General features: G+C 36.1%; 4 protein-coding genes across 6 annotated transcripts in view; 2 read left to right on the top strand and 2 right to left on the bottom strand.

Annotated features, from left to right (window-relative positions):
* The window catches only part of LOC104740931 (synaptonemal complex protein 1-like), a 6,035-nt gene extending 1,976 nt beyond the window's left edge, over positions 1–4,059 (top strand). Inside the window, exons 6-19 of the mRNA XM_087484799.1 lie at positions 1–440; positions 519–767; positions 851–979; positions 1,078–1,146; positions 1,221–1,331; positions 1,661–1,768; positions 1,853–1,963; positions 2,035–2,121; positions 2,274–2,360; positions 2,446–2,559; positions 2,632–2,715; positions 2,785–2,847; positions 3,275–3,382; positions 3,750–4,059. The exon at positions 1–440 is cut by the window's left edge and continues 237 nt beyond it. Of these exons, the coding sequence (XP_087340925.1) occupies positions 1–440; positions 519–767; positions 851–979; positions 1,078–1,146; positions 1,221–1,331; positions 1,661–1,768; positions 1,853–1,963; positions 2,035–2,121; positions 2,274–2,360; positions 2,446–2,559; positions 2,632–2,715; positions 2,785–2,847; positions 3,275–3,367 (1,745 nt within the window). The 3' untranslated portion in view covers positions 3,368–3,382; positions 3,750–4,059. The remainder of the gene's footprint in view (positions 441–518; positions 768–850; positions 980–1,077; positions 1,147–1,220; positions 1,332–1,660; positions 1,769–1,852; positions 1,964–2,034; positions 2,122–2,273; positions 2,361–2,445; positions 2,560–2,631; positions 2,716–2,784; positions 2,848–3,274; positions 3,383–3,749) is intronic.
* Positions 4,060–5,379: 1,320 nt separating this feature from the next.
* LOC104740932 (putative protein phosphatase 2C 9) lies at positions 5,380–7,515 on the top strand. Its single transcript, XM_010461675.3, has 6 exons — positions 5,380–5,622; positions 5,733–5,849; positions 6,168–6,407; positions 6,615–6,891; positions 6,986–7,140; positions 7,293–7,515. Exons 2-6 carry the CDS (start codon positions 5,814–5,816, stop codon positions 7,428–7,430), a joined length of 846 nt encoding a protein of 281 aa, XP_010459977.1. The 5' UTR covers positions 5,380–5,622; positions 5,733–5,813; the 3' UTR covers positions 7,431–7,515.
* Positions 7,516–9,765: 2,250 nt separating this feature from the next.
* Positions 9,766–12,674, bottom strand: LOC104740933 (14-3-3-like protein GF14 epsilon). Of its 2 annotated transcripts, XM_010461676.3 has the most exons (7): positions 12,236–12,674; positions 11,384–11,690; positions 11,005–11,092; positions 10,790–10,899; positions 10,553–10,701; positions 10,183–10,220; positions 9,766–10,074 (listed from the first exon to the last, which is right to left on the bottom strand). In XM_010461676.3, the coding sequence occupies exons 1-7, from the start codon at positions 12,300–12,302 to the stop codon at positions 10,069–10,071; spliced, it is 765 nt and encodes a 254-aa protein (XP_010459978.1). In that variant the 5' UTR covers positions 12,303–12,674; the 3' UTR covers positions 9,766–10,068. The 2 variants fall into 2 exon arrangements, with proteins under 2 accessions (XP_010459978.1, XP_087340926.1); XM_087484800.1 differs by lacking the exon at positions 9,766–10,074 and having other exon boundaries at positions 10,177–10,220; positions 12,236–12,457.
* Positions 12,675–12,814: 140 nt separating this feature from the next.
* LOC104740934 (methyl-CpG-binding domain-containing protein 8-like) lies at positions 12,815–17,218 on the bottom strand. 2 transcript variants are annotated; one of them, XM_010461679.3, is made up of 3 exons: positions 14,444–15,136; positions 13,828–14,372; positions 12,815–13,456 (listed from the first exon to the last, which is right to left on the bottom strand). In XM_010461679.3, exons 1-3 carry the CDS (start codon positions 14,663–14,665, stop codon positions 12,988–12,990), a joined length of 1,236 nt encoding a protein of 411 aa, XP_010459981.2. In that variant the 5' UTR covers positions 14,666–15,136; the 3' UTR covers positions 12,815–12,987. The 2 variants fall into 2 exon arrangements, with proteins under 2 accessions (XP_010459981.2, XP_010459980.2); XM_010461678.3 differs by having other exon boundaries at positions 13,828–17,218.
* Positions 17,219–19,028: the final 1,810 nt, after the last annotated feature.

The raw sequence follows: 19,028 nt of genomic DNA on the forward strand, positions 1-19,028 counted from the left end.
TTGTCCGCTACTTGGCAGCCGAGTTGACTAATCTGGATAAAAATAATTTGATCTTCACGGAGAATTTTGATCAACTTAGTGGCCTATATGATACCCACTTTATGTTGCTGCAAAAAGACAGAGATCTTGCAATTGATCGCGCTCAAAGATCATTCGATCAACTCCAGCGTGGGCTCTTTAGCGTAACTGCCGAAAAAGAAGCTTTGGAATCAGCAGGAAAGGAACTAAACGGGAAAATAGTTGAGCTCCAGGCTGATAAGGAGTCTTTAATATCTCAAGTTTCTGGGATACGGTGTTCTACAAGCCAGACCATTGATAAACTGGAGTCTGATGCAAAAGGACTAGTTTCAAAACATGCTGAGGCAGAATCAGTGATTTCAAAGCTGAAAGAGGAAATAGAAACTTTATTGGAAAGTGTGAAGACATCAGAGGATAAGAAGGTATACAAATTCGTTTCTATCCTATGCCCTGTATCTAATGTATGCCTGCAATGCTTGATTTACTTGTATATCTTTCAGCAAAAATTGTCGTTGAAGCTTTCATCATTAGAGATGGAAAACAAAGAAAAATACGAGAAACTGCAGGCAGATGCACAGAGAAAAGTTGAGGAACTAGAGGCTTTACAGAAAGAGAGTGAGAGCCATCAGCTGCAGGCGGATTTATTGGCAAAAGAGGTGAACGAGCTCCACACCGTCATAGAGGAGAAAGGGCGTCTTATCCACCAGTGCAATGAAAACGAGAAGAAGTTGAACCAACAAATCATTAAGGTCTAAAAATTTGATTTTAGGGGATGGGTTTATGGTTTTTAATCCACCTTCGTAGTACTTATCAATTATGAATCCCACTGCAGGACAAGGAGTTACTGGTAACTGCTGAAACTAAGCTTGTAGAAGCAAAGAAGCAATATGATATGATGCTGGAAAGCAAACAGTTGGAATTATCAAGGCACTTGAAAGAGTTATCACAGAGGAATGACCAGGTATATATTAGCAAAACTAGTGTCGTTAGGGTTCACCAACACAATATGTTATTTTGCAATATGCAAAGAAAATGTGATCTGTATATGTTATTTTGCAGGCAATTAATGATATCAGGAGGAAGTATGACGTCGAGAAGCAGGAAATTGTTAATGCTGAAAAGGATAAGGTATATATGACTGTAGTATCTTTTATTTGCAGTCTGCTGAGCAGTTGGTGATGATTTGGCGGTTCTTATTTCAGGTTGAAAAGATTATCAAAGAGTTGTCCACTAAATATGATAAAGAACTCTCAGATTGCAAAGAAGAATCAAAGGGGAAACTGCTGACCGTTCAAACGGAACATGCTTCTCTGGTATGTATGGCATATCTTTGAACTCATCGATTGATATTTCCATATATTCCGAATCATTGACAAACTTTTTGGACTAAAAGCTATCACATCTTATCTTCTTACTGATTTCATGCATTGTTCTACTCGTCCAATACTATCATTGACTATTATTAGATTCCATAGAAACCTGATGGTTCACCATCACCAATCATGGAGTTGTATAGCTTAGAATGAATGAATCAAACTAGGTTGAGTTGTAAGTTTTATCTGTTTTGAAAGGTTATAACTGACAGCATGTCAAGCCAAGTAATAACTATATTGCAGATAAACTGATAAAATCTGCATCCCAGATTCTCAGTATTCGGAAGGAGCATGAGAGTAAGGAGCTCAACCTCAAAGCTAAGTATGACCAGGAGCTGAGACAAAATCAGATTCAGGCTGAATATGAACTAAAAGAGGTACCCACAGATATAACTTCATTGTTCAGAATGATGCAAGAGTACCTAGCCTATGGTATTCAAATAGCTTGTATATTTATCCAGAGGATAACAGCTCTCAAGAGTGAGAATGATGTCCAGTTGAAATCATTCAAGTGTCAGTATGAAGATGATTGTAAGAAGCTGCAAGAAGAATTAGATCTTCAGAGGAAAAAAGTAAGTGATATTTAACAGGATCCATTATAAGATGAATCTTTATGGGTTTAACTAATGGGCTAACCTTGCAGGAAGAGAGGCAAAAAGCTTTGGTGCAGTTACAGTGGAAGGTGATGAGTGACAATCCACCTGAAGAGCAAGAAGTAAACTCAAACAAGGTTAGAGTGAACTTCATTTTCTTTACTTATTGTTATCTATCCACTTGGCTTAAAATAACATCAGCAGGGTAATAACTGGAAAACATGTATTTTGTAAGTGGATATTGTTAGGGTTGCATCATATAGTTGACATGATGTTTATTATATTGTAGAACTATTCAATTTCGAAAGATTCTCGTCTTGGTGGTAGCAAAAGAAGCGAGCATATAAGAGTGAGGACAGATCATGACGACGAACAGGCAGAGAATCAAATATAGATTTTTGCTCCTTTCTGCTTTGTCAAGGCTACATACATATAACCACTTCCTAATGGATCAAATGCAGGACTCTGCTTTTGTAAAGGCAAAAGAAACACCTGTGTCCAAAATATTGAAGAAAACTCACAACGTAAAGACAGGAAGCGTCCCGAGCATTCCAAATCCAAAGCATCATAGTAGGGTAAGCATTGTAATCTTTACATTTTTACATCACAATCAATCTCATCGTTTGGTTTGTGGTTTAACTCGGCAGGTATCTCATCGTGAGTATGAAGTTGAAACGAACAATGGGAGGGTAACCAAACGAAGAAAAACAAGAAATACAGCCATGTTTGAGGTACCTTATCCATCCAAACAAGATATATAACATATTCAAGAAACCTTGCTTTACATTCTTTTTCAACAGGAGCCACAAAGACGCAATACTAGATTGACACCCAAATTGAAGACCCCCAAAAGTATCGCCAAGGTGAAATACAAATTCACTACTTTTGCTGATGCTTAACGTATATAAGCCCCCGTACAAGTAAACTACTGCTGAATCAGAGAGTATAAGAGTAAATCTGATGATAGGAAAAACATCATATTTTCATGAAATGCGCAAAAGTTTTCCGTAACTTTTAATCCGTCTCATCTCCCTTAGTAATAATATAGATAATCTGACAGGTGATTGGAGCTCAGAATTTTCATAACTGTTTAGGTGTGGTTAGGTCTATCCAAGTATAATGCTGAGAAAAAGGCCAAACAACCTCTAAGGACCACTAATACTGTCCGGCACTTAGTTCAAATTAGAAGTGCGGAAATTGTTTCCAAGTCAAGAAGTTATGGATGATGCTGTTGTAATGCTAGGTTTCTAAAATGTTTTGTGACTTAACTGCATAATATTATAATCACAGGGAGGAATGATGACTGGCTCTGCAAATATTGGAGACTTGTTTTCAGAAGGCTCCCTCAACCCATATGCTGATGATCCCTATGCATTTGATTGAAGTTTACCTCGCAAAGTCAGTTCCCTATCTCTCTCTCTCTCTCTCTCTCTCTCTCTCTCTCTTGCAAATACATGCTCTTTGTGAAAGCTTGCTCAGCGATTACATAAACATTTTGCTGCTTGCAACAACTATCTCATTCTTATAACATGAATAAAAACTATGCGAGTATTTCACGAACTTGTAAATGTTGGGAAGAGAATTACATCCAGAATCTGTTACTGATCCAGTAGCTATCTTCAGAAAACTTTGATAAACCTGTGCTCCAAAAGTGTTGAATTTATTTGTCATCTTAATAGTTCCCCTGTAATTGTATCTTGGGTATTTGTTGGTATTATTAGTGGTTCATTTGCTCTTGAGGTTAACAATTTGCTGTTGAATACAGAACACTGAATCCAAGTGGAGAGATCACTGAGGCCTGAAACGAATCACCAGGAAGAAATTGGATGGATAGCAATGGAGTAATGCTGATGGAAGCCATTCAAACATAAGCTGATAAGTATAGAAAATAAAATAATCAGTACTTGCAGTATATATATATATAGATAACTCATAAGATAGATAAGGTTGATCAAACTCTTTGAATTTTCTAAATAATGGGTTGGGATCATAAAAGGCCCATAGCAAGAAATGAGTACATGATGTAACAACTGTACACATTACTAGGGGACCTATGAAGCGAATTTGGAGGAACATATCACGGAGGATTAGACGAACACGTTTAATATTTAAAGAAAGAAATCGTTTGTTTTAGGCAAAGCAATCAAATAAATCTTAATGTAGTAGTATAAATAAGGGAACTAGGTAGCATTAGCTAATTGATATGTGTTTTAATTAAAGGAAGAAAAGGAAAACAAATCAAAGGGTTATGTGGGGGGGGGGGGGGTCAAAAAAGTCATGAAATGTGTGCGAATCACATTAAATGAAGAAACAAAAGATGGCTAGTAAGCGCGTCGAAGCCTTTGACCCTTTCCACTTTCTTGTCGCATTCGTAGATACTTTGAGATTCTGGTAATGCCAAGAGACCTGTTTTACTAATATTTTATACTCAATTAATTTTTAAGTACTACTAATATAACTTTAGCTGTAAAAACAAAAGGTAATTTCAACGCAATCGTTGATCCATCAAATCCAAAATGGATATGTTTTTCTCGGGAGACGGCTGATTTTATGCATTAATTTTTGTGTAATCGATACATTCATTTACCTTGTACAAATTATTAAACCAAAAAAAAAAACAATTACTTAAGACTTAATTAGTCTTTCGCTTTTGGATTATTAGTTGGACGTATTCCACATAAAGAATGACGGGTCAAGAGTTTTTTAGTTAAATAAATACTGCAAAACATAACGGGTGAAGAAAAAACAAAGTTTAAAAAAAAAAAAAATTAATATATTACTTATTCAATAGAAACAACATTTTTGCTTAGTAATGATTTCTAGAGTATTATAAATAAAAAAATATTTTTTGCGCACATATAGGATGTCGGAATAGTGAAAACGCATACATAAAAAAATATACAAAATTTAGGGATTTGTTAAGGAGATGATGATATAAATGTAAAGGAAGAGGAAGTCAACATGCCAAATAGCAAAAGAAGAGACTAATTTTTTTTATAAAAAATGGCAGCTTTTTTAATTTTAATTTTCTTTGACCAGATCACTCTTCTGCTTCATCCCTTTCTCTCTCTTCTCTTTTCTTCCCCTAATTTCATTTTACACTTAACTCAAACTTCCCCCTCATGTTCTCTTTTATTTCACTTTTGACCCAATCAATTCTTATTTATCTGTCGACACCCTCATTTTTTACTTTAACTCGAAGTGATTTTACAAATCATTTAACCAAAAAAAAAAAAAAATTCGAAGGTTAACTAGCAATTACTACTAAAATTAAGTAATCGGACGCAAAGAAGGAAGTATAATGGTCATTATTTAACAGTCAATAAATATAGGGCATAAAAAAAGATTTAATATTTATGAAGCACGCCAAATGCAATACCAAGAAAAATACAGATAGCTTTCTTATTTTTCTCTTTCAGTGAATGAAATGAAATTAATGAATATATATATATATATATATAATAAAAAGTTTTAGCGTTAGGAAAAAGACATAAAAAAAAAAAAAAAAAAAACGAAAGAAAGAAAGAGAGCGAAGACTTCGTTGCAGAGACTTTTTGTGGATTTGTCGTTTTTGTTTGAGAGTATCTTCTTCTTCTTCTTCAATTCAATCAAACAATTTTTAGGGTTTATCTCACCTGGTAAATATCCCTCCTATTTTGTTGAGCCTGTAATGATTTTTTTGCCCTCTTCTATGTTCTGTTTTCGAGGTTTTTGATTTTTTGATTTTTTTTTTTTGCTTTGTTTGCAGATTGGTTTGTTTATTGGTATATATATATAAATCTGCCAAGGTTGAAAAAATCGGCGAAACAATTGTCTTCTTCGATTCAAAATGGGAAAATTTTGTTGCTTCACTTCCGCTTCTGAGGTAAAGAGAAAAGATTCACTCTTTTTTTTCCTTCATTTTTTACTGTTACGGTTTTGGTATTTTTCTATGCTTGAGATGTGTCACAAAGGTGAGATTTTTCTATGCTTGAGATCGGTGTTATATAATAATTTTATCATGGGGATTTCTCTTTTCATGTTTGAAGAAAATTATCAGGAAAGTTCACAAAAAAAAAACTTTTTTATTTTATTTATGATTGATGTGTTCATTCAGAGTGTTTCTTCTTATCTGTGATGGGAGTGATGTTTTAGAAAGTGAAAGATCTGAGCTTTTTTTTTCTTTGTCTGGTTTTTTATTAAGGTTGTGGGAGGACAATCGTCATCTCGATCAGGTAAAGGAAGAAGTGATGAAGGGATTATCAAGTATGGTTTTAGTCTAGTCAAAGGGAAAGCTAACCATCCCATGGAGGATTATCATGTTGCTAACTTTATCAACGTCCAAGACCATGAATTGGGTCTTTTTGCTATTTATGATGGTCATATGGGTGATAGTGTCCCTGCCTACTTGCAGAAACGTCTCTTCTCCAATATCCTCAAGGAGGTACACAAAGATTACTCTTTTTTTTAGTTTTCTATGCAAATGGTTCCTTTGGTATTTCTGTTCACAAGATATGGAATACCAAACTTAACTTAGCCATGAAACATGCATACTTGGGATTATTAGAGTGGTTGCTGTCTTTCCTCATGGGCATGGTTTAAGATATTGTCTTTCATGCAGTAATCATATGCTTTTGATTGTTTTATTCAGGGAGAGTTCTGGGTTGATCCTCGAAGGTCTATAGCAAAAGCTTATGAGAAGACAGACCAGGCTATTCTATCAAATAGTTCTGACTTGGGTCGTGGTGGGTCTACGGCCGTGACTGCGATATTGATTAATGGGCAGAAGTTGTGGGTAGCTAATGTGGGAGATTCTAGAGCAGTTCTTTCTCGAGGAGGCAAAACAACGCAGATGAGTACAGATCATGAGCCCCGTACTGAAAGGTCCAGCATTGAGGATAGAGGTGGATTTGTATCCAATCTACCTGGTAAACAAACTAATTTGATACAGCATCTTTAGTCATTAGTTTGTTCCATTTTGATTATGTATGATAAGGATTCCATGGTGTTTTGATCTAACAGGGGATGTTCCTCGGGTGAATGGTCAGTTAGCTGTGTCTCGTGCCTTTGGAGACAAAGGGCTTAAGACACACCTGAGTTCAGAACCTGACATAAAAGAAGCCACTGTAGATAGCTTGACAGATGTTCTTCTCTTGGCTAGTGATGGCATTTGGAAGGTAAAGGAATATAGATTGATTCTGCTTTCGAATGAAACCAGTTCATCTCTTTGTTTACTGAGTGTTTTTTTTTTTTGGTAACTTTTACCGAGTGTTTTGAGAATGTGTTTTCTGATTGTTTGTTGTGCTGTTGAAATGATGATGTAAAACAGGTAATGACAAATGATGAGGCAATGGAGATAGCAAGAAGGGTGAAAGATCCGCAGAAAGCAGCAAAGGAACTAACAGCAGAAGCATTGAGAAGAGAGAGTAAAGACGACATATCTTGTGTCGTAGTCCGATTCAGATGACAAACTCTGAACTCTGAGGGGAGGGTATTTTACGAGGAGGAGATGGTTCTCCTAATATATAATAAACCCGCATTTTCAATCAAAAGATTCATCAGGACCGAAAAAAAAAAAAAAGAGCTTTGTGTTTCACTGGATTCGACGACTCTGATGATTCTGGTCTGGTTTTGGACCTGTCTGAAAGTTTCGATTTTTGTGATTAGCTTCTTGCTATATGATATATAGCTTTATGTGCGTTCGTTCGTTGTGTAAATTGTGTGTTTTTTTTAAAGACGACTAGAAAAATGAACAAAAAAAAAAAGGGAGAGGAAAATGAGTTCGTGGTGGGTGACTTGTGTTATTATAATTGGTTGATTTGTTATTTAAATCATCGAGATATAATATAACTATTAGGATGTTTTATTTTATGTGAAAGTATTTTTTTTTTGACATCCTTTTTTTATCGTTGAGTGTTGTAGTAGGTTAGTGTCATTATCATTGAATCAGTTTTCTAATTTGGATGAACTTTCTAACCAAACGTCTTTTAGAAACTGAAATGTCTTTCTTTTGTATAGCAAATTAGTTGACAAAAATTTACTCCTTTGTAAGAAAAGTTTTTAAATTTTATTTGTAAATTAATTTATAATTACGTTTTGGTGGATAGAGAAACCATAAACTAATAGACAAATGACATTTGTCAAAAAAGCATAAAGTAGTATAATTGTTTTAGTTTTTTATTCTAAAATATCAATTTTTGAGGGACAAAAATAAATCCTAAAACATCAATATATTAGAGACAGAGGGAGTATGGAGTATGTTTTAACGTTTAAACAAAAACATTTGAGGAGCACAAATGAAAACGTGGTCAATGGTTTGTTCATTTTCTTTCCCAAGATCACACAAGTACTTTGACGATTTCAAATGTACTTGTTTTTGCTGAAACCTTCAGTTCATGTGTGGATTTGGTTAGAAAGGCCCAAACAAAATAACGGCCCAATTCGTTAAGAAGAGAAGATCACGTCAGTGAAAATTAGGGTTTTGGAGGAGCACAGCTAAATAATACCCTTTTAGTTTTATATAAACACGATCCTCGTGAGCTAAGCAGCTTTGTACTAATCTAATTCTAATCTATCAGAGTTCGTTTTATTTCTTTGTTTTTTTTTTTACAAAACAACAACAAAAATTGCCTCTACTTTCGGCTGCAAGAGAAGAGATCGAAGAGATCGATTCTTGTTTGGCTTTGTTCTGGAGGCATATATCGATTCACCAATAGTTGAGGGATCTTCACTTGTTGCAGGGTTTTTTTTTTACATTCTCTGCTCTTTTATCCCTCTCTTTGGTACACATACGTAATACGTTTTCAAAACATAGTTTTATGATACATATAATCATAATCAGCATTTGTTTGTTGCTGATTTATGGCAATGAGTCGTTTCTCATTGGCACACTTTGACTTCTCTTTTAAATAAATAAATAAAAATCCAGTGTCCAATGGGAATACTTTGAGTTCAAATTTGAAAGTTGTCTTCTTTCATATAGGTTGTGTGATTTTTATTATTATTCATTCATTGGACATGAATAAAAAGATTATATAGAAAACAGAAAAATATATCGAGAGAAAAGGTCGGTGGCGAAATTGATTATTTTATACATGCTTATTGACATTGAGCAGGTCATTTGGGATTAAATAAAGGTCGGCGGAAAAATTGATTGTTTAGACATATGCATAATAGATATGGTGGACCAAAAAGTAGTAATGCTGTCTGGGAATAGATATGTTTGGTCGATGACTTAGCCGGATACAAAGATTGTGTGGACTCTGGTGGGAACGATTAGTTTTCAACTTATAACATAATGGAAACCAAGATTTATATATTAAGTTGGGTGTTGGTGTGGGATGAGATAGTTTATGAAAACTGGTTACTATAGTTGTAAGCCGTCATAAGAGGGTTCATACCACATTATTCCCAGTAGGAGTTCCATACTAAAAAGAATCCTTCTTGACTCTTTTGAGGGTATAAGTTGAGAGAACCAATCGAGGATTTCAATCTATTCTTCTCATTAGCACATTTGAGACACGGGAGAGAGGCGTACTAAACCGCCTTAGGCTTATTGTCCTAGCCGATTTAGACAAAAACGGTCACGCCATGAAGTTGAAGTTTGGTATCGTTATGACTTTTGCCAGACAGAGATAGACTAACCCTACCTACAGGTTTGGTTCAGATTTTTTGTCACCTCAACATCTCCACTCATCATGTGTCTGAACTCTGAAGGAGAAAGTAAACATACACAGCGTTTTAAAATGGAAGACTTCCATGACTTTTGCAACGAGTTGGAACTTATAAGAAAGATTCGTCAATTTTTGTTGTAATGTTGAAACGATGATACTCCTAATAATCTGATAAACAAAACCCAAATGATGCCTGGTGGTGGCTCAATTCAAACAACAAAGAAGCAAACTAAGCATAAAACAGACTCCATCCAACCATCATAAGAAGGTCGAAGATACTTGTTGTGGAAAGTTCAAGATCTTGTTGAAACATTATCAAGAAAGATAAATTAAAATTACACGTTCTTCTGAGTAGCAGCGCTTACTACTATCTTCAGTTCAAGATTCAAGATGCAGCAAGAGACGCTTCTCTTCTCACAGAGGATTCACGATTTAGTTCTGCAAAATGATTCAGTGCTTCCATGAGTGTCTAATTTATCAATCAAATGGATGATAAATAATCGTTTTAAGCAGCTTTTAAATATCAACGAAACTGGCTTTTCATACCTCATCTTGAGGCTCATCAGCACCTTTGGTTCGCTCATCTAAGAGGAAAAAGAAAAAAGTTGAGTGTAAGCTGCAGATTCAAAGTTGTTCAAACGCAACAAAGCTCTGGAAGAGAAACAAGTATGCTTAAGTTTTCTGCTACAATCTCCTACAAAATAGCTAGAATCCAACGACTATGCGCATAGGAATAAATGCATGAAGGACACTTAAATGACAGAATCCAGATTAATGGTTTCGAGTTCCCGAGCATCAATATATCAACAACATTTCCACTCAAAGTTGAGGCTCTTAACAGTTCAAGAACGAACAAGATTTAAAAGGCTTACTAGATTCTTAGGGAAACTAGGGGAATACAATAAAATAAGATTACCTCCTTCCTCATTGAGGTCTGAAGTCCACAAGGTGAGATTGTCTCTAAGTAGCTGCATAATAAGAGTGCTGTCCTTGTACGATTCCTCGTTGAGGCTGTCGAGTTCAGCAATTGCATCATCGAATGCTTGCTTAGCCAATTGGCATGCGCTGTACAACACATAGTTTCAGACTGTTAGAAAGTGACCATATCGATTCAATGACATGTTCTATCAAGAAATAAGCGAACGAAACAAACCTTTCAGGAGAGTTTAAGATCTCATAGTAGAAAACGGAAAAGTTCAATGCCAAGCCAAGTCTAACTGGATGTGTGGGTGCCAAACCTGTCTCTGCAGCAGCAACAGCAGCCTACATAGCCAGATAAAAATAAGGAGGTCTCTTGTTAGGTTTTTCCGGGCTCACATGTAGGAGAGAAGGCACAGGAGAGAGTAGAAAGAAATATGATCAGAGGACCTTATATGCTTCAAGAGACTGATCCGCAGCTTGCTTGCGTTCAGCACCAGAACTGAACTCTGCCAAATAACGGTAATAATCTCCTTTCCTACATAGAAAGATCATAAATGTAGAGTCAAAACAGTGAAACAACTATGGGAAAAAAGTTCATGAATCTCAGAACCATGAATCTAATTCATTTCAGGAAAAAACAGTGGTAGCAATGTGAGAGCTTAAAGATATAACTTCATTTAAGTGGATATGATAAACCTCAATATCTCATTCTTAATCACAAGAATGGTCCAATCCAAATCAACTCTACATTTGCTTCAGGTCATACCACATTTGGGATTAAAGAAAAAATGGGCAGAGAATAAAGAAGCACAGGATGATGACTCACATTTTGTAGAAAAAGACAGTAGACTCCACAGCAGTAGAAGATGGAATGAGGTGCTTATCGATGACGGACAAGATGTCATTACAAACTTTGGCAAGCTCATCTTCAACTCTCTTGCGATAAGTCTTAAGCCTCTTGACATTTTCCTCATTACCCTTAGACTCTTCCTTCTGCTCAATGGAAGATAGTATTCTCCATGAAGCTCTCCTTGCACCAATCACATTCTTGTACCCAACAGATACAAGGTTTCTCTCCTCGACTGTTAGCTCCACATCAAGCTGAGCAACTTTCTTCATCGCCTCAACCATTTCTGCAACAACAATTTACAAAGAAAACCAATCTCTGATTCTAGCTTCCATGTAAACAATATAGCTGGTTTGCAATCTAGATTACTACACAGAATCAGATCTAGCTAAGAGATGTAAAAACTTTTTTCCATTCTTCAGCATCAATCTTTGAAAAAATCTAAAACCAAAAGCAAAAGAGAAAAAAAAAACGAGACCGCAAGTGAAAAAACATAGATCTATATCATTTTCATACTAGCCATCTTTGAGTAACCATGGACTCATACTAAGAGATTCTTCGAAAAAAAATGAGAATAAAAATCAAATGAACATAAGATCAAGACTGATCAGATCATCAGAGAAACACCAAAACAAGAAAATTTACTTTTAAGGGCTCATCTAAATCTCTAAATCTAGATCAAAGTCACACAAATCCATAACGCAGATTCACAGAAATGTAAAACCAAATCATAAATTCGATAGGAGCAACAAAAAAAGATCGGATTTTTCAGAAACATTTTCACAAAACAGAGAGAGATCCAAAAAAAAAAAAAAAAAAAAAAAAAAGTACCATCGTATCTTTCGGTTTGCTCAGAGAGCTTGGCCAAGTAAACTTGATTTTCCCTCTCATTCTCCATGGCTTTTTTCCTTCTTCTTCTTCTTCTTCTTCTTCTTCTCTCTGTCTCTCAGAAGTATGAATCAAATGGGATGCTTTTGATTTTTGATTGATTTCGAGATTACTAAGTTAAGTAACCCTAGGATGCTCTCTCTCTTCCTCCTATAAATATTGGCCGTTGGATCTACTTTTTTTCAGTCAACAAACTCAGAACCTAAAGTTTTAGAAATTACAAAAGAACCTCAAAGGTTTTGTTTTTCTACAGAAAGAACCTTTAAATTAAACCGAATCAAAATTCGAAGCAACACTTTTGTGCTGCTGCTAAGTCAATAACGTAAAAGGTTAACTACTACGCTTACGTGACAATCGGAGAAAGACATGTCCTCTTTGTCCCACTTCTATGGGTTTGTTCGTTTTCTTTAATACAACACCAAACCCAAATCATACACATGTCCATATTTTCATGTCAACGCAATTACAAAATTAATCAGATTTATCTGTTAATTAAACTATAAGTTCGTGACGTGAAAAGACTTCAGAAAAAAAATTTGGTTTCTGCGATTTTGTTTTGTACATTTGACCTTTTCAAATTCTATATGTATCCTGTAGTTTAGCTAAAAAAAGCCTAAAACATGCTTTAGTCTTGCATGGAACATAACATAATGGGAAAACAATTTGTTCCAGGTAAACGAACTGGTCACAGAAACTCAGTGGATTTGTGAGCTGAAATACTGTTGTTGCTCCTCACTCTTTGTCGACAGGCCTTTCGACATTGTTTCTTGATCTTTTGGGTTCGATAGAGCTGCCAAATTCTCCATGTTATCATCATCGTTGTCGTCTCCATTCAGAAAATCTGCATTATTATTATCTTTCTCCACCAGACTTGTTTTCACTGGATCTGCTACATCGCCATTTTCTACACCTTTCGCTTCTTCAAACACATCACCACCAACTGTTCTTCCGATCTCGAGGCTCTGGTTTGTTATAGAGTTTGGAACAGGCAAGTCAATGGTATCAGCGTTACCTAGTAAAGATTTGTTAGCCATCACTGGTTGTTGTCCTAGAGTTTTGTTGTCGGATTGTAAAGAATTGAGCCGGTTCCTGCTTCGGGATACAAGAAGAGATTGCAGATACGTGGAGACTTCCTTGCAGGTTTCAAACTGTTGCCCATCAGGACTGTATAATCATAAAAAAAAAAGAAAAGAGAAATTTTTTATAATCATGAACTAAAAGTGATAAACAGCAGCTAGAATCCTAGAACGGCAAAGAATACACACACGGATAGGCAATTCCACTAGCACCCCTTAAGTCTTGTAAACATATTTTATCATGTTCAAGAAGATAAAAAGTAAACAAGAGGGATAAATCAAAAGTCTAGCAGCAGAACTGAAACACTATTATTATATACCACCAAACTCGGTTTCTGACTATCAAACACTATGCTATATTTTCAGGTCAATCTCATAATCCAACTACGAACAGAGACATGATAAACAGAACCAATGAAGACAACTAAAGGCAACAGTAGGCTGAAAACATTATAATACCTTACGTATCTGCGACAAGCCAGCAACAAATTGCTACCTTTCCTTTTGATATAGAGCATAAGTTTCCATCCTTTAGGCAAGTATCCCCCAAAATCACAAGCTCTCACAACTTTCTTCTTCTTCCCTATATTCACCCATTCACCATTCAATTGTTCCAAGAAACCTAAGATCTCTTCCTTTGTCTCCAACCCAACCGTGATCCTCCTCAGCTCTTCTTCATATGGATCCTCTAAAACATTAGCCAATGCTGAAAGATCAACCATTGTACCTTCTCTGTTCTCCAACCTCACTAACTCCTCCTTATCCAATGCAGAGACATCCACCATTGTTGTTGTACCTTCTCTGTTCTCCAAGTTCACTGCTGGCTGATTGAAACCATCTCTATTCTTTGGAGGACGACCTCTCTTTCTCTTGGCTGGATTTGAATCCATGGAGATATCTACAGATGCTTCACCCGTTAAATCCAAAACCTCCGTATCTTCGCTAGGGTTACGAATCCTCCGCCGCCGTCCTCGCTTCCGCTTGATTTCATTCCCGGAGGTTCCCTGAATCAGAACGTTCTGAACCGAATCAGGATTTGGTCTCTGATAAACATAGCTGTTATAATGGATCTGACCTTCGTTATCTTCGACTTCTTCCTCTCCTTCGTCTTCTTCCTCTTTACTACTCTGAACCGAATCGACATTAAACAGAGATCTGAGTAGCGACGCGACTTGCGACTGTTCTTCACGGGAGGAATCGTCTCTTTGACGTTGCGGAGACGGAGGTTCCGGTGGTTGAGGGTGGCGCGCAAGGCGGAGACGGAGAAATGTCTGTTTCCGGCTACCGGCGGACTCATTGAAGACGGAGCGATCGATCTTTGGTGTCAAATCGTCGTCTCCACCGGCGGAAGCAGCGAGAGACGCTGAAGAGGACGGAGAGAGAGAAGAACAGTGACAGAGAGCGCGAAGTTCAGACTGAGACAAGAGACGCGTATCGATTAACGGCAAAGATTCGGCTGATAAACGGTTACCAGCACCACCGTCTCCGTCGTCCATTGAGGTCGCCGCCGTGAACACGTCAGACGCAAAACGGCACGGTTTCGAAAATTCCGATAACTTCAGAGCCTTCTTCTTCCTTCTCTTTTGCTTTTTTAATTCTCGCTCTTAGCTTTTCGGTTCGGTTTATATCTAATTTTCAGTTTAAACCGGTTATGCCAAAACCGCTTTAAATTTTTACGATTACGAGATTACTGTCTCAAAAATGTTGTATATTTGATTATTTAATCAAATTTGGAAAGAAAAATGTTTACATTTCAATTATAAATGTTGACACTAGAGAATTGATTTTCAAAGTTTATAAATTGTAATTTTGATGGTAATCGAGTAAACCATATCAAAATTATTATTATTATTTTTTTTTTTGTCAAAGTGAATTTTCATTCAAATCAAAGCTTCGTAAAGAGGTGGGTTCTTACAACATACAGCAAGTTAAGCAAAAGAGAGAAAGGGTAAGGGTTCCATGAACTTTAAAAGGAATTCTCAACTCTTGGAAGTTTTACAATATATGAAGAATCTATTAGGACCAAAGTGGATTCGACCATCAAGACAGGCTTCGCAAAATCCTTGACCAACAAGTGATCATAAATGGCTCTAGCGGGTGACGCAATCGAGCTTTGAAAAGAGTGTTCCACAAGGGTAACATTAGACGGGTGTCTTGCCAACATGAGAGGTAAAGTAATTAGAGAAAAGTCCTTCAGCATTTTAAGACCGAACCTCATGTCTCTAGAAGGAGCTTCAACCGGGGATCGCAAGAGTTGGGTGTCAAACCGTAGCAAAGCAGGTGAGTCCTCCCTCACATGAAGCTCATAGCCATGGAGGTTAAGGTGTTTCACACAAAGCTTGCAGCCGGTTTGACCCTGAGTTATGATAACAAACCCGAGCTTCCTAGCGTTTGGTGAGATGTGGCAATTGGGAACAATGGATGTAAGCTTCAGTTTCAAGCAGATTGTTGGATCAGATTCCAAAATAAAGCTCTGCAATGAAGGCATCCGAACACTGCTAATAGGCTGGCCTCGACAAGGATATAGCTCAGACCATTCTGAAGAACACAATATACTGCTACCAAGGAGTCCACGACTTGACCAAGCAGATATGATTGGAACTAGAGAAGTTGAGTTTGATACCACATTGTCATTCATAGGTCTAGATAGGACAATCCAAAACCCGACCAGTACAAACAAATCACAGCACAAGAAGCTTCGACACTCACCTCTTAAGTAGTTGGTTTTCCCAGGGGTGGATTCGGTTGTCAGGGGAAGATGGGAAAGCTTCAGTAGTCCCCTCTCCTTGGAGAGGAAACCATAATGTCGTGCTTCCTCAAATTTTTGTGTTCCATAGTAATATCCCATATGTTGTGCATTATCACTCGATTAGGCTCAGAAACTCGATGAGACGGGGTTGAAAGTTTGGAGAAGTTTTGGTAACCCTCGCTCCTTGGATGCGGGGTCATAATGCCAACCTTCTTCAAATCAAAATCATTACTATGAACTAGAGACAAACACTCAAGTACCCTGAATAGTAGATGACCCAATGTAGAAATAGAGGATTTGCTATGGACTAAAGATCCAGAATAATGCGCGTACAACCAACTCAATGACATCGCTATAAAGACTATAAGGGAGAAGTGCCATCAGTAATAGGCTGAGCAAAAGTTTTAAGACAAGATACCTCATGGGCTTGAGCTTTGATATTGTTAATGGGCCAACAGAAAGTCCAAGGCCTGCTAGACCAAAACCTAAATTCGAATTGGTTGGCCATGGTGAGAAGATGTTGCGGTGGCTCAACAGAGATGATTTCGGGATTTGCAGTGAGCTCCACATCTCCGGTGAACGGGACTTCAACAGAAAAGGGTTTGAAGAATGTGTTAAGGCTGAGGCATGGATCCCATGGAGGAAACCGGTTTTGGGAAGATACAGATCTGTGGTCTTTGGATCCGCCATCGAGGATGGTACAAGTGGAAAAAGGAGGAAGAAGTTCACCAAAGTCCACCTCCTTCCTTTGTCGCTAGTTATTGAGATTTGGATGTTTAAAAGGTTTTGAAAAAGGGATAAAAAGCAAAACGAGAAAATTAAAAGTGGAAAAACTAAAGTTAAAAAGAGCAGCGAAAGAGATGGTCCAACGCCGACAAGTTAAAGCTGTGCCGGCGTTGGAAAACTTTAGCGGAATGGAGACTTCGATGTTTGTGCCCGAGAGAGTTTTCCTGGTTTTGCCTAATGGATACCATATCAAAATTATCAAGTATCAACAATGCTATTGCATACAACAGGTCCGTCCATATGCAACGACTTGGTCATGGTCATGGTATCTTCTCACTCATGCTCTGATTAGCAATTTTTCTAACCACCAAAATCACTAGTAAAACTCCAATTAGTAATCATTATATAAATAGAATCTAGTTTTTATTAATTAGATTTTAATATATCAACGTTATTTTGATGAAGAAACAGAGATTTACCGAGACATTATTAGGCAGATAGATGATAAAGTTGGAGAAGTCCAATGTCCAAAAATCATTGTAATTTTTTTAATATTAATCTATTCAATTTCATTCTAACTAAGTCCAGACTGATTTTTGTTTATTGGTTTTGTAGATGTTATTATCAATGTTATCTGAAAGAGCAACCATATACCAAGATGAAAGATTTGATGATGCTTAAAGATGGTAAATTATTATTATTTTTGAGAATAATTGGTTAAATATTGGTCCAAATTATTATTGGTATATAGAAAAACTCAATTTTTTTATATATATAGCTAGATATGATAGATTTGGAAAAAAAACTTTAATAATAAAATAATTTCTCTCAGTTTGATTGATTGAAAAATAGACTAATTTATACAAAATCATAATTTGCTGAACAATCTATCTAACTATCATGATAAAATATACATAAATATTAATTTTCTTTTCAAGTGGTTTTCGTTAATCTCCCAAAAACTCTTACCAACATAGTGAAACAAACATTTATCCTTACAAAAAGATTTGTTAAGAAAGTCTTTGAAAATACAAAGTTCACTGGTCATATTCGTTGCTTGATTTATTTTGTAAGGTCTATCCAAGTGTAGAACATTATGTTTATTTTTCTCTTATTTCATTTTGTTTATAAGTGTAATATCAGAGTTGAGAGAGAGAGAGCTAAATAAGATTAGATAATGGAGAGAAAAGAATGGCAGAAGGAGAGTTCCACGTGGAAGGATCTGCCAGTTCACGGATTCTCTTCTGTCTCTTCTTTAAACTCAACTCCAGCTGTTTTTTTTTTCTTCTCTTTTTCTATTCTTATTTTTATTACCAAACAAATAATAATATTTGTATTGGCTGAATGAAAATGTTGTCATTTACCAACATTTTCATGTAAATTTCTCTTTAATATCTGCTACTTTTCTAGCGCCGTGATTCACATTACTTTCAACAAAACCAGATGAAGACCAATGTAAACGTAAGTTTGATCTGGCAAATGACAATCCTTTTTTTTTTTGTATCGTCAACTACACAGTTATTCATTCTGATGTTGCTCAATATATATATATATATATATATATATATATACATAACGATATTTTACAAATGCATACGGGAGTGAAATATAGTAGATGATAGTGGGGTTTAATAATAGGAAAGAAGAGGGATATAAAGAGGGATGGTCGTTACTGGGTGCGTGCATGCGTGCGGTAGAATATGTAAAAGCTGTTTCTCTGCTCATTTCATCGTGTCATCTTCTCAGAATCTCAATTCTTTTGCCCTCCACTTTCACATATATAGCTCCTTTATTACAACTACATTTACAACTACATGTTTATAGGCTTATCCAACTCTTCTTACTACACGAACGTTTTATGCATGTAGCATGCAAAGAAAATATATTTCTTTGATAGTTAGTTCCGAAAAAAATCCATATATATAATTTTCTCATATATTATATATTTATATACTTACATACCACAATAGCTTGTCAAACCTCTAACTTCATATCTAAGTATTTCAATATTGAATTCAAAAAGGATCAAAAGGTAGAAATGTAGTTGATTCGTATCAAATGCTCCATTAAATTTTATGCTTGACACTAATTATTTTAAAGTTCAAAACAATTGGATGGGAATTTCAATGATTTTTTATAGCTACTCACTTGTAATATATCAATATATTTCCGTCTTTTATAGTAT

Source organism: Camelina sativa, chromosome 14, assembly GCF_030686135.1.
Source record: "Camelina sativa cultivar CO46 ecotype springtype chromosome 14, ASM3068613v1".
NCBI lineage: Eukaryota > Viridiplantae > Streptophyta > Magnoliopsida > Brassicales > Brassicaceae > Camelina > Camelina sativa.